The sequence below is a fragment of the Lepisosteus oculatus genome, chromosome 3, assembly GCF_040954835.1.
Source record: "Lepisosteus oculatus isolate fLepOcu1 chromosome 3, fLepOcu1.hap2, whole genome shotgun sequence".
NCBI classification, from domain to species: Eukaryota; Metazoa; Chordata; class Actinopteri; order Semionotiformes; family Lepisosteidae; genus Lepisosteus; species Lepisosteus oculatus.
This window is the reverse complement of record NC_090698.1, coordinates 27,837,052-27,852,273: the sequence shown is the minus strand read 5'-3', so window position 1 is coordinate 27,852,273 and position 15,222 is coordinate 27,837,052. Positions and strand designations below refer to the sequence as shown.

The 15,222-nt window shown below is 38.2% G+C and overlaps 1 protein-coding gene across 1 annotated transcript in view; it reads left to right on the top strand.

Annotated features, from left to right (window-relative positions):
• The first annotated feature begins 6,107 nt into the window (after positions 1–6,107).
• adamts6 (ADAM metallopeptidase with thrombospondin type 1 motif, 6) overlaps positions 6,108–15,222 on the top strand; it is a 101,558-nt gene continuing 92,443 nt past the window's right edge. Inside the window, exons 1-5 of the mRNA XM_006627029.3 lie at positions 6,108–6,547; positions 8,799–9,222; positions 10,288–10,652; positions 12,341–12,515; positions 14,865–15,082. Coding sequence (XP_006627092.1) covers positions 9,126–9,222; positions 10,288–10,652; positions 12,341–12,515; positions 14,865–15,082 — 855 coding nt within the window. The 5' untranslated portion in view covers positions 6,108–6,547; positions 8,799–9,125. The remainder of the gene's footprint in view (positions 6,548–8,798; positions 9,223–10,287; positions 10,653–12,340; positions 12,516–14,864; positions 15,083–15,222) is intronic.

Here is a 15,222-nt window from a genome sequence, read left to right as displayed (position 1 = left end):
GAGTTGTAGTGTATTATTCGCCTAAATAGCTTATCGAACCTCTTAATACCTAGCATTAAGCGAATTACTTAACAAGAGTAACCATTTCTCAATCTCTGTGTTATTAAGTAATGCCCTTTGTCAAGCTAAGTTTTCTTCTAAATGGATATTCACTCACCTTTAAGTTCACTTCAAAAGCCCCATCATTTTTGTTCCTTATAAAAATTCAGTTTTATGCAGAGAATGATCACATATATAGTGATAATACAAATGTGTATATAATGTGTATATGTCCTGAAAAGATAAAAAAGTGTTACTTTTGTTTGCTTGATACACTTTGAACCATAAATAGCTATGAGCAGAAATAAAGGTTAATTCTATGATGAACAGCAGAAAGAAAAATACAGTTGTTAAGCCTTCTTCTTCTGGTGTGAGGATACAATTACTCACCCATCGCTTTCCAGGATAGGCTCTATCTTCCCTGCGACCCTGAAGTGGATAAAGCGGTTGGAAAATGCATAGATGGATATTTGCTTCACTGATTTGCATGCCAGTGAATGTGAGCCAGCTGGCAAGTGTAATTCCTGAAGCAGAGCCCAAGGGAGAGCAATGTGTGACCAGAGTGATCAGTTAACAGGCAAACATTAATCTTCATGTAGTACTGCAACCACAACAGAAAACCTTCAGTGGAGTTTGGTATGGTAATTGACAAAGTTAATTAACAAAGACAATTAAGTCAACTCTAATTAGCAGTGAGCATAAAACATAATGTTTACTCCCTGCCGCATAAGCAGGCCATGAGACTAAAGGAAGTCAAGCAAGTTGAAACACGAGCAGACCTTTTGGTCCTCTGGCCTATTGGGTAGTTAGGAGTTCATCGATTCATGGATTTCATCCAGCTGTTTCATGAAGGAAACCAAGCAACGATTTCAACCATATACTGTAGTTGGGAAGCTTGTTATGTACCCCTACAATCCTTTAGGTAAAGAAGTACTTCCTCAGTTTTCAATTACATTCTCATGTAGTTTCCACTTGTTTTGTTTCTTGTTCATGTGAACTGCTCATTCTGAAGAAGTAAGCTGCGTTGTTTTTATCAGTGCTCTTGGGGATTTTAAATGCCTCAGGTATCAGGTTTCCTTTACAGTCTTTTCTGTTCATTACTAAAAGGGTTCAGTTCTTTCAGCTGTATGTTCCAAAATGCATCTGGTGGCTTTTCTCTGGTTTGATTCTAGAGCAGCAAAATCTTTTTTGGTTAACAAAATTGTACACAATATTCTAAATGAGACCTAACTAGCATCTGGCACATTCTTAAAATATTTACATTCATCCATTAATATGAATTCTACACTTTTGACTATATAGCTTAACACTTTGTATACCTTTTTATTACAGTTTTTATTACTTCCGTGCATTGTCTGGAAGATGTGAACGATCAGTCGACATTAAACACCCAAATCTTTTTCATACGAAAAAACGTGTCCAATTAAATATCACCTGCCAGTTTTTTGCTTCTACAGTGTCAGCTAATTCTCCTAATTTGGTATCTTCTGCAAACTTTACTAAATATACCAGAATCTAGATTAAGAGTTGTTGTAATAGGAGGGATCCCTTCTTCATTAATTACATCACCCCAAAGAGAGTATTCACCCCTTGTTTATACCCTCTATTTTCTATTTGATAAGTATTTCCTAATCCTAATATCAAGTGCTAGTAATTTGAGAATTAAGCTTTTATGAGGAACTCTATCAAAGGCCTTCTAATTTGGCATATTGTTTTGTAGCTTTTTGATTTGCTGACTCTTGGGATAAATAAATGTATTCTGTGCTTCAGGCAGAATCTCTTTAAACTGTTGCCATCCATTTTCCACTGATAGCATCTATGTCCTATCCTATTCTGCTTCTCTAACACTTTCTCGTTACTTCAAAGTCTGCTTTCCTGAAGTTGTAGACTTTTGATGTGGACATAATCTGCACAGTTTCAGATTATACTTCAAAGCACAACGCATCGTGATCACAGTTCCCTAAATGGGTTTCTCACCACTGTTTGCCTCAGTCTGTCTTGATTGTTTGAAAAGACAAGATCGATGCAAACATTTTTTCCTGCAGGTGCTCTGACAAAGTGCTTTTGTGGTTTTTGTCTGAAAAGTAGCCATGTTTTAGCTTTCGTCAGGCAGTGTAACATTTTATATTCCATTACTTAGAAACATTAATAGAAATATATGTACTTGATGTGCTTACTGTTGTAAACTATATTTTGTCATTACATATCTAATATAGAAGACTTGAAAATAAATTCCTGTTACTTACTTCTTGCGAACATGCAACCCTTAACCCCAACAGTGTATGCTGTAAAAATCAATTTTTACTTCATGCTGAAGGAAATCTTTAAATTTATCTGATGAAAGTGGGTGTGATTTTTAGTGGGTTTATACAGGAAAAGGAAGTGGCACTCCAGTGTAAATATTTGTTGAATAAAGAGTTTTGTTTTATGAATGGGCAACTCACCCAACCCATAAAATAACTTAAAACGGGGATCAAATACCTTTGTCAAGGTATGAAGTGGATGCTTTTAAGACTGAACTTTTTTAATGGTGCCCTGGGAACTATTTGAGAAAATTATCTGTTTCAAGATGAGGTGCAAGAAATGAGTATAACATGGCCTGTGGTAAGGGAAAACATGTTTTTTTCAGTTCCATTGTAGACTGCTTTTTAGGGAACAAGTAATAGGTTTATTCCATGCTGAAAAAAAGGAGAGAAAACACACCGCTTTTTAGGGAAGTCTGTCATTCCTAAAAATGGGATTATGCTCAGTCACATGTAATAGTAGAAGGAATGTTATTTCATGTATTTATTCAAAGTTATCAATTATATGAGCCTCTATTATTTTACAGTATGTGTACTACAAACTGTTGCCAATATAATAAACTCCATGCACCGAAAATGTATTAGTAGTAATAATGAAAGCTATTCAATTGCTTTGACATACTTTGAGTTATCAAATGTGAAATTGCTTTCCAAATGTTTTCAGGATTTTAGAAAGGGAATTCTCCCCTGTTTTTCATTGGACAAAAATGAGCTGGTGGTTTCATTAAATAAATGTATTTAATAATAATCTTTATGTATATGGTAGAGGATGTGCTTTGTTTATTTACTGCAATTTAAGTGGGATTTTGGAACTTCAAGTTATCCTCTGTTGCAAAAACGTTCTGTATAATATAATATTTCTATATTATTTATCGATTGATAAATTGCGATTGAATATTGAAAACTGCAAAAAAGACAGTATTTCTATCAAAATAGCAGTAATGCCCAGTTTTCAAACAGGAATTCGTATGTCACAAATACACAAAACATTGTGATTGAGATTTGCATCAAGTTAAAGATTTACTGACTATGTCAGCGAATGGTGTCAGTGGGGATATGAGCTGTGAATGTATGTTCTATGAAAAGGTTACACAGAGATCCCTGCAATAAACTTCTTTTTTTCTCCTATGCATTAACAAAATTATTTCTTGCTGAACACTAGCCTTCTAGCCTTGCTTGCAGAGGTGGGCTCTGGTTCCCATATGACTTGTTTTGGATAAATTGATGGATTTTTATCTACATACTGTACTGTATGTCCTATCATTCTGTTTGTCTTTTCCATTGTTTCCCCATATGACATACAGTATATGACAATAATGGAGTCTTTTTCATAGATAGCTTCCTGAAGCTCAGTGTATCCTGTTTTATACCAATAGTTAATGTTTTTGCTAACTACAAAAGTACTCTGCACTTGACTACACTAAATGTCCATTCCATGCTGAAGAGAGAAGAAAATAAACACAATGTTTCGGTTGTGGAGCCTTCTTCGGGTGTCACACAGGCTCCACAGCCGAAACGTGTTTCTTTTCTTCTCTCTTCAGCATGGAATAAACCTTTACTTGTTCCTTTGCAGCCCACGCAAAGATGGGGGAGGGTTTTTATTATTTATTTAAAACTGAAAAAGAAAGCAGTTGTTAGTTATTGCTGCCATTTCCATTGGAATTGCTGACCTTAGTAATTTTTTCCCATTGTATCTCCCATGATAGTCAATTAATTATTTATAAGCATGCATTCTGGAACTCATTATATTCATTATCTCTGATATCTCACTGTGGTGGTATACAGCTTACTGCTAACACTAGGATATTTTAATATTTTTTTAATTAATTGGACCCATGGATTCTGAGACTCGTAATTGTTCCGGGTTTAGGTTCTGTGCCTTAATTCTCTTTTTCATTACTTGTTTTGCTACATCAAAACTGAATGAGGATACTTAGAATAACTTCACCTGAGAAATGTAAATGACCCTTTCATTTTCATATTGTAACGCAACGGGGGTTCAGGCGGGCGCCCTTGCCGCATTAGGTCGGCCCCCCCACTGTCGGGGGCTCGAACCCGGGACTCTCTCGTCACCCAGCATGGTGAGCTAAAGAGAGATCTCTCCACAGGGCGGTGACGTCACCTGCTCTGGTAAGCCGGCTCTTACACAGTACCTGTCGGCCGTAAGCGTTACAATATCATTTACTTTCTTATTGTGTCTCCTATGTTGTTTTCTTGTTGTTAATCTGTAGTTTCTTCTCATTTATTGTTATTGGCAAAAAAAAATACTTTCCTGAAGCCTGAAATATCAGTATTAAAATAATTTCCAAATCTGGAATAGCCCTTCAAATCGCACCTGGTACTGTATGTATGGAAACCGCTACATAAACATTTGCTTGATAAGCTCTTAAAACATTTGTATCTAAAATACAGCAAACTAAAAAATGATTTAAAAAAATCCACATTCACGTGGCAGGAGGGATGAAAATCTACTGCAAAAAAGCATGTAACGCGTGAGTGTTTAATACTGTATATTTAGTTTTATCCACACGATGGCGCACTGAACAAGCACTTTTGTTCCTTGGTTTAAAACGATCCGTCGAACATTAATATATTAGAATGTATGAGACTGATGTAAGATCATATCGCTGGACTTTAGATGTAGGTCAGGATGTCAATATAGTTCATTTAGCTGTATTTTACGGAACAGAAAAGGCAATATTTTAAAATAGTAACCGCTCGGTGTTTTACAATAAAAGTGAATTATGGCCTTTTAAAATAAACCAATATTGTGTGTGTATACATCAAAGACAGAAATGACATATGAGTGCAATATATACAACTTGGGGTTTTTAAAAAATGCACAAAAAAAAGACAAAATATTGAAGGCAGAGATCATTTTACTTCAGGTGGCTCAAAGCCCAATGACAGTCACAGCGACTATTATCCGTTGTATGATCCAACCACGACCTTGTGAATCACCGCAGCTCTAGCCAAATGCTCATATCCTTCTAGGGATTAAAACTACAACCTCCGGCGTGGGATGGAAAAAAGAAGGGGAAAATATAGATTCTTCGTTTCAAGGCATCAAAATAGGAGAGATTTATGTGATGCGGGAGGACACTTCAACAGCAAAAGAAGCACTTTTCAAATATTTGGCAGCTGGCAGATTTTTTACCTTGGAATGTTTAATTTCAAGTACTATTCCATAAAGATCACTAATGTGTGGCAATATGAAGAATTAAAGTGACTTCCCACTCCTCGACCAAGCTCGTTTTTACTGACTTTTAGGATGCCGCTTTAAAGTAGAATTTATCATTGTCGTTGGCGGTCATGAGAACGTTTTCTACGAAAAGGTAACAGAAATTGAAATGAAACCCCGATTCCCTCAATCAGCAATTTAAGACAGAGAACGTTTGTTTCTATAACATTGCTGTTGTTAGTAAAAACTCGATGCCTTTTGCAAGGTTGCCCTCAGTGAACGTTTGTCTCCTGCACTTTCTTGGGGGGCAGGTAAGCCTGAAACATCAATTAAACAAGTGTCACGTTTACCGAAAGAACTGTACAGAAGGGGAACGAAACTCCCGTCCAGTTCACTAGAAGTTGGCAATGTACCTATGCAGAAAGACCGTACCCTGTTTGTACCCCCCGACCCCCCTCCCCCTTCACGTGATTCACATCGGAACATGCGCACAGCTGACAGCTAAACTAAAGCACATCTGCACTGACGTCAGCCGAACCTCCCAGTGTAAAACTGCCAATTCTGAGCAGCTCGAAACTTGGCTATAGGCCGGGTACTGTAATAAAGGGGGCTACTTCAACACAACTTTCCTGTCTTGCCTGCACTGCTTCAGTGTATTTTGAAATTATTTTTATGATATAGGAATAAGTATTTTTTGCACATCCAACAAAACAAGCAAACACAAACAGAGAAACTAAATACCTTAAGAAAAATTTATTCAGGTTTTTTTTAATGAATTAATGGAATTGTATTTTTGGAATTGCAACAAAGTCAGTTGATTCTCTGAAGCTCCTCATCTATTTTTTTACTTCAAAAAGAAGAAACACTCCAGCATCCCTTTTTTCGGCATGAAAATAAATGAGAAAGATTCTAAAGCGAAAGGGGGAAGAAGGCAGTGAATTGACTGCGGAACTTCAGTGCAGACGAGTTCTGTTGTCTGTGAGCTCTTCAGTAGGTAATGCTTCTGACAATGAAGATCAAAACGGTAACTATCATGCAACGTCTTCTAATCAGCCGGCAAAAGTGAACAGGACATTGCTGTCCTCATCATGTAGCCAGCTGTATGTGTGCTTATATTGAAGATGTATTTGATACAAGCCATTTTTGATTAAAACGAAATAAAAGTAAAAGTTTTAAATTAAATAACCGAAAGACACGTATTTAAAATCCCACCTCCATTTGGTTTAGGTCTAAAAGAACTTGGTGGTCCGAGAATCATTTCTGATGATATTACTGTTCTCTCTCTGTGTGTAACAGCGATTTCTGCAGGCTCGCATCTGACCCAATACTGGAGTCCAGTGGGCTTTAGCATAGGCTGATAAGTCCAGGATCTAATCTTTTAATAGGCTAATCAACCAGATTTATCTTTGTGCTTTCATTTACTTGTGGTCACCTGGGATTTTTTTATTTGTAAACTTTTGCCATTGCAATTGACGGCGATCAGGTTAACGCAGGCGAGCAGGTGTGCACAGGGGCTGTTTGTCTGTTGACCATGCTTTTATTTATCCAAATCAAACGCAGAGTCCTCAGGTGAGTTGTACTAGAATTAGAAGCCCTTCTCCTTTTATTTCATTGTAGTGAGAGATGCTTGTTTTTATTTGAGCTGCCGGTGTAATGCATTTGGGACTGTTGCCAACTGTCTGGGTCACACGCGTTTTATCCAAATAGATTTAGCGCTGCTGTCTGGAATTGGACTGCGGGATGTTAACTTTACTAAAGCCAGACAGAAAGTGTGTCAGCCTTCTAGTAGGTTATGTGAATTTTATTAACATCTCGAGAATCTAAAAAAAAAAACTAAAAATGTCACTAAAGGAACCAAGCTGTCTTCATCATGGCTAGTAAATGTACCACTATTTGAAAGCAGCCGGTCAGTTCATTTAGCTGTTTCTGATACATTTTGTAAGGAACAGTAAATATCCAAAACAATTCTGAAATCTGTTTCATGGTTATTATAAGGGAACAGGTAAATTATCCGTAGGTAGGCAGCTCTGTAGTGACTGACACTAGAATAACCTCTCCCTTAATTTCATTGGCTACGAATCTACCCTACTAACTCAGGATCTTTTATACAGTAATTGCGCTGTCAGTGAAAAAGCAAAGGTAACTTATAAGTACCGAAACTCAAATTCTTACCAATTTCTTACCAATTAAGTTTTAAACGCTACATCCTTGCCAAACTAAGTAACATAAGTAAGTAACCAAAAATAGCTCTAATTACTTTTAATCTTATCAAGCGATATAACATTAGCATTTCGTTCTGTGTAAATTACCGTAGATTGCACAGCGGTCTTTAATTTTTGTAAAAAAAATACAACGTATTACCCTGTTTCTGGGCACATTGGGTATAAGTTGAATCAGTGCTAGAAGGAATAATGTGAAGTGTTGAAACACTTTTTTCCCCCAAAAAAATGTCTCGGGGGTTTCAGCAGGTTAGCCTCTAAACGTGGCAGCCTTCCAAACTGACAAGCATCGCAATATGCTGGAAACATTATTTATGACGATGAGGAACCGCAGCGTTTTTACCTTTCCCAAATGATCACTACTGACCGTTTCATTTCACGAACTATGTAAGGCATTTGGAATTTTGGCTACTACGTCCAGTCCATACCGCAAACGCAAGTTGTTGTTGTTGTTTTTTTTTAGTTTCACACTGGGCGTTAGCATCTGAGTAAGAAGACCTCTCAATGAAATAATCTGTTAACGCCAGATGCCGCATTGACTGGAGGCGCTTTGCGGAAATTGCTGCACGAATTTTTGACTTAATCAATTTGTTGTTTTGACTAGAGCTGGAAAGTCTGGGGGTCGTCCCCGGACTTCAGCTTTTAAACCATCAAAGAGCTCCTGAATCTCAGCATCTAAACCACCTTTTAACAGGGACATTATATGAATTGTACATTGAATAGTGAGACCTAGCACCTACAGTATAATAATAACTGTGTGTGTAAAGAGGTGACTGAATCTCATTGCCCTGGTTCATGTTAAGAAATAAATAATAGATTTTGTAAAGATGAACTCTTGCTTATACTAGTTTTTAAGTCTTATTGGCTTTCTTAACAGCTACCACTGTTTATTTGTGTGTGCGGCGAATTCTACCATTTTCTGGTTTGAGATAACTTCATTTGTTGCTTCCCTGGGAGTTTTCCTCCATGAAAACATACTAACTGTACAGAAGACGGGCTCTTCTGGTGATATTAAATGCCTTTATCTAGTTATAATATTCATTGATTTATTTCCAGGTACGCCGATGGATAGTTCAAGACAGACCTCCAGTATAGATCTGCTGTTTTGGAATTACTTGAAATCCTTTAATTGATTGATTTGTGCGTCTTGCGGAGAGGACATGCATCCAGACACGAATGCGAGTAGAACCTGCTGGCAGAGCCCAATCTAAGAAGCAGATTGCCGTCTGGATCACCGACCTGAGGAATTAACACTATACAGGACTTCAGCAATGGATTCATGGTGCGATGCTGGATTAAGCAAAGCCTTTTAGCCCAACGGTAGCCCCCTACCTCCCCCACCCCCCATCCCCCCCCCACCCCAAGTTAGATCTTTTCTAAATTATGGAAATTTTTTGGAAGACGCTGACTTGGATATTGGGCCTGGTCATGGCTGCTTCTGAATTTCAAAGCCACAACAGACTTTCACACAGTTCCCAAGGTAGGATTGCTCTGCAAGCGTGCTTTCTTAGCTGTGTGTGCGCATCCTAACAGGTGTAGGCTAGGCACTGGCTCAAAATCCTGTGCTCCTCCAGTGAATGGTTTTTGCTATATCAAACAGCACGATCTGTTTAAGCATGTACATACGGCTCTGTTGCAGCTGAAACTTCATAGCTTGGTCTGATCCAAAGAAGTACAGGAGTGCTGGTGCTTCTGATGGAGCTCCCTTATACCCTGCTCCTCTTAAGCAGGAATTTGCGCAGTTCGAATCCAATCTGGGATGAGGACGGGGAGGGAGGGGGGGAGTCTTGCCTTTTGCATTCAGTTCAATGCAGGACTCCACCAAGTTTTAATTCGTAACTTAATCACTCATCAGCGGGCTCTATTAGTGGACATCCCAGGAAGGTGCAGTCAGTAGTTTCTCTACCTCTTCGTGCAGCGGTTTGATCGCCACATGTTCCTCCTGTCAGATGGTCAGCAATTTCCACCTGTTTGGTAGGGGTGAGGCAAAGAGGAGGGATGACTGACAAGTTTTAATTCCTGAGCTTGGTGGCTCACCACTTACCCAGCCCTTTCATTTCCTCATCTACTGCATAAAACCATTTTCAGATTATTTAATTCGATAATCGTACTTTGTTAGACTTTACAAAAGAAAAAGATTTGTTGTTGCACAAAGGGAGCCATTAACAAAATTGAAGAGGTAAGTCATGGTCATGCTATATTCTTTGAAGGTCTTCTTTCTTTCTCTTCTATGGAATTTGTTAGTTACTTATTTACATATTACATTTTTTAAATACAAACTAAGGACAGTGACCAAGGATATTGTTGCTTCAGTTGGGTTCTTGGCCACGTATGGCACCTTTGTCCGTGTAAAAAATGATTTTGTCCCCATAAGGACAGCCGGGTTATAGATGTAATCTGTTTATGTTTGAATCGCTGGAATTGTATGTGTGATATCCCTGCCTCGTGCGTACTGGTTGTGCTTGATATTTGCATCAGCACTTGTTACATCCTATTTTCTCTCTCATGTTTGCTTCCCGGACTTGTTCAACTCTTGCTTAAAAAGAGGAGTTCCTATCCTACCTTGAACACTACCAGCTGACAGTCCCAGTGAGAGTGGATGAGAACGGAGACTTCATGAGCTTTACTGTGAAACCTTACAGGCCGTTGCGGTGGAGAAGGAGTGCACAGCCTGTGGACCAACACTCTGCAGAGCCCAGACTCTTCTACAGACTCTCTGCCTATGGAAGGCACTTTCATTTAAATCTGACTCTGAACCCTTACTTAGTGTCTAAACATTTTACTGTAGAATACTGGGGTAAAGATGGACCAGAATGGCGGCACGATTTTGTAGAGAATTGCCATTATACTGGATACCTACAAGATCAATATACCACAACGAAGGTCGCGTTGAGCAACTGCAATGGCTTGGTGAGTAAAATTGACTTTATGTCCTTTAAGTTTACAATGTTAGTTATGACAGTTTCCCTGATCGTTTAAAGGGCTTTTGGTCAAACAAAGTACTCATTATGTCTTTTAGTGTATAAACGGATTGGAGAGAACCTGATTCACTGAGTCATTATTATACATTTTTGAGTTTTGTGTTTTATAAATTGTTTCGCTCTTGTCCAAAGATACATGAAGGATCCAGTGTAAAAGGGACACACAGGCGTTTTGCTGTAATATACTGTCATTTTAATTCTGTTTTAATAAGGGAAAGACGATTTCTCCCTGCAACACATGGCTAATCTGCATAATATTTTTGGCAGTGCAGCCTGCTGTGAGGTAGCTTCTGCAGCTGTCAGGACAGCTGATCTGCCCCTTTCGCAATGCAATTTTGTGCAGAGAAACAGGTAGATGATAACACAGGAAAAGATTTCATAAAGGATAAGTAGAAGAACAACTTGTCATACCGTTTAGGAAAGTATTGGTTTAGTCAGATGTTTTTATTTTCATAGCTTTCTATATGCCCTGCCTAAGGATAAGCATGCAGGCATTATTTTAAACAAAAAATGAAGGCATTCTTGTTTTACCAATTAGTACATTCACAGAACATTAGATTGATAAATGCAGGAATAATAGTAATCTCTACATCTGCATTGAACATACATTGTTTATTCCCCTTTTTTCTGTGATCTGTTGATCTTCTTGAGTGCTTTTGATGCAGAAATCATTGTACTATACGATACAGGTCATACAGATGATTGCAGTTATCTTAAAGAACCTCTTATGACGGGTGCTGGAATGTCAACCCGTCGTAGTCACGATTAAATGTTGTGAACTATAGCTGTGTAAATAGCAGTGGAGAAAAAGCCATTCTTCAAAGCCAGAATGCAGGTCCCCTGAGGAAATAAGTAGTACAATTCCAAAGATTCCAAAAGCCAAATCCAAAGCATTATTACATTGACCCAGCCTTGTCATGGTGAAAAATATAAGTTAATTGTATATAAGGCTCTATTTTATTTCACTTTAAACTGCTAAAGGATTAAGATCCTGTTTTTGTTGCTTGTTGATTTCAGTAAGAATTTTAAATGCCTCATCAAGCACATAAACTTTTTATTTCTTTTGTGTATACAAACAAGTAAAATGTAGTTGTATTCCTCTAGGTTAATTCATTTTTAATTTGAATTGATGCTCTGTATCAATGTCCTGTATTTTAAAGGAAGATATTAAGGCATCATTACCGCTGCATTTGAAAGATTTTAATTCATTGCTCAGAGATGGTAATTGAAACGTCTTTAAAAGTTTATCTGCAGACCTCAACTTTTATTCAGCACCTGTTCAATTGTTATCAAATCATCTCTGAAAAAGATTCCAAATTCTCTAGTGTGAGGTGGTACAGTCAATTAAATATTACTTTACTATTTTATTCACTCAACATCTATTACTTTGGCCTGTCCAAAAGCTTTGATAGGGAAAACTTTTTTGAAGAGATTATGCAAAGAGTCATCCAGAACATTGATTTTAATCCACATTAAATTATTGTTAGCAAATTTACAAATGTAGATTTCATTGTGAATACTGATTCATGACAGAACCAAGCAGTTACTGATATTGCTGTGCTTCCTTCTTGCACATTTAATTCTCCATTACCTGTTTTCTCATTATTTTCCAACAAGCATGGTGTTATTACAACAGAGGAAGAGCAATATTTAATTGAGCCATTAAAGAATATACCCTCCAAAAATTCCAGTGATCTAAACTTTGAAGAAGGACAACCACATGTTATTTATAAAAAATCTTCCATTCCCCGGCAACATGGACACAATGAGGAGTCCAGCTGTGGCGTTTCAGGTAACTGAACTCCTCCGTCTTCAACTGTGGTGATGGGAGTGAACAGCATGCTCTAGTCTCATTTGACGAAACGGCCGCGCGGAGCTATCATAGAAGTGCTTATCTCCGACTTACTTTCTTAGTGGAGTTGTCGTTGGCATCCGGAAAGCCAAAGGGAATATATATATGTAAAACCGAGGTCCTGACTCTCTGTGGTCATTAAAAATCCCAGGGCGTCTCTCGAAAAGAGTAGGGGTGTAACCCTGGCGTCCTGGCCAAATTTCCTTACCAATCATGGCCTCCTAATAATCCCCATCTATGAATTTGCTACATTACTCTGCTCTCCTCCCCACTGATAGCTGATGTGGGGTGAGCGTTCTGGCGCACTATGGCTGCCATCGCATCATCCAGGTGGATGCTGCACATTGGTGGTGGTGGAGGGGAAACCCCATTACCTGTAAAGCGCTTTGAGTGGAGTGTCCAGAAAAGCGCTATATAAGTGTAAGCAATTATTATTATTATTATTATTATTATTATTATTATTATTATTATAATACATGCGTGTACATTGTGCAGTTGTCCCCCATATTCTCTCTTTTCAAGAGTTACTGTCATTGTGAAGTTATTTCTTCTTGTTTTGCCATAGCAATGCATTGCCCCCACTTCCCCTCTTTCACTGAACCACACATGCAGACACAAATATTTGAATAAGTACTGTTTTGGGATATAACCCAAGCACATGCCTCCAAGGAGCTCAAACTCGTATCTCAATAGTTAAGCACAGAAGTCTTTAAATTCGGCTGTAAATTGCATCTAAGGAGGTGTTACAGTTTTCCTGAAGTTTTTTTATGTGGGCCGTTGTGTTCCATTTCTACATCTTTTTTTCAGTGGATTAGCCATCTGCATGTCACAAACCTGTTACAACTTGTACCGTCTAATGGGGCTGCTAGCACATCTGGACTACAAACAGGCTGTCGCACTTTGGCTCAAGAGGGCAGCTTTTACATGGATGCCTTTCATACTTTGGGGCTCTGAGGAGGCTTGCTGTGTTCTGATATGTGTGTTTGAAGCAACCACTAGCCTACAAATAGTGAGACTTCAGGGATTATTAAGTAAATCAAAGACAAATGAACATTATAAAATAACAACAAAAATCCCCAAAATTAAAACTAATTCAAAATTTGCAATTGATATTTTGAAAACTCTTTCTAAAGAGCTCTTCATTTCATTTATTATTCAAAGTTGCAGGAGCTTCTTCAGAAGTACTACGCTATGGGAGCAGAAAACTGGGAGGGGAAATGATGTAACTTACCCCTTTTTTTGTTGCTCAGATGAAAATATATCACTTACTCAAGCCATTGCTGTGTCATCTGTCAGCTTTGGAATTGTCAGATATTTAACTCACTGTTTAAATATCAACCAGATTGTGTACATCTTGAAAATAATTCGCTAAATAACGGCATATGACTGCTTGACATTGCTTGTTGCGAAGGCCAAGGCATTGGTTTTGAAGGCATCTTGAATATGTAGCTGTTTTTAATCAACAATGTCATTTTATTCTGATATGAATTTCTTCAAAACCAAATAAAAATGAAGAGTATCTTGTACAATAATGTTTTGGCTGCTGGTATTGAAATTAGATTTATTTGCACATTTGTCTGTAAGTAAAAGCTTGTCATTTCTAAGGCGTGAGTAAATGAAGGTTGCAAATATGTAGATCTTTTAAAATAAAAGCTTGATAATGCACCTTTAACAAATTTAAAACTTTATTTGAATTGTGTTCCTCACCTACTGCAATAACCACTAACTTGGGGGTGGGGATAAAGTTTGTAAAAAAAAATGAGCTTGTCTCATTTCTGATTTTTTCTGAATCTGAAAATTCCTTCGTATGGAAAAAAAATAATCAAATACACATAAAGCATAAACATCCCAGAGGCACTGAGGCACCAAAGGTTTTGCGTTGGTAGTTAAAAACCAAAGACTGGTGCAGAAAAGACAGTGTTAAATCCAGCGTCCTTTGTATTTAGTATGAGCAGTTGAACATTGGCAACATAGAGGATAATGGGTACCTAAGAAATTGGACCTTTAATGTTTCAGTTAATAAACACAGGCTACTAAGAAGAAGAAATGAGACAATGACAGAAGGTAGGCAGCTCACCAGATAAATATCTCGGCACCGAATAAAGGACCATTGGTTTATAGCCAGCTTTGAAGTTGTATAATTAGTGTGCTCTGAACAATGTGTGTTGGTCTGTACTGTTTTAACTGCAGGATATTTAGAACAAGACGTGCTGAACAGATGCACAGCAGGTACGGAACAGCGCACATCAACCAGGTTACCCAACTAAACGCTATCCTTACGCCTTTCAGACCTCACAAGAAGCGAGAAGCCCTGGTGGCAGGGCAGTTCCCCAGCCTTTGCAGCCCCCACCCCAACTAACAACAGTGCGGCCAGGACTGCCCACCGGCGGAAGAGATCCGTAAGCTCGGAGAGGTTTGTGGAGACCCTGGTGGTAGCCGACAAAATGATGGTGGGATACCACGGGCGCAAGGACATCGAGCATTACATTCTGTCTGTAATGAATATTGTAAGTTTGATCCCGCTTTTCACTGGCTCCTTAGCAAGCTGACTCAAGTTAGTGTGGTTCCAGAGACCGCTACCATGAGAACTGCGAACACTTTCTTATACAGACATCTTTGTCGGACTTTACTGAATAAGCTAAAGGGG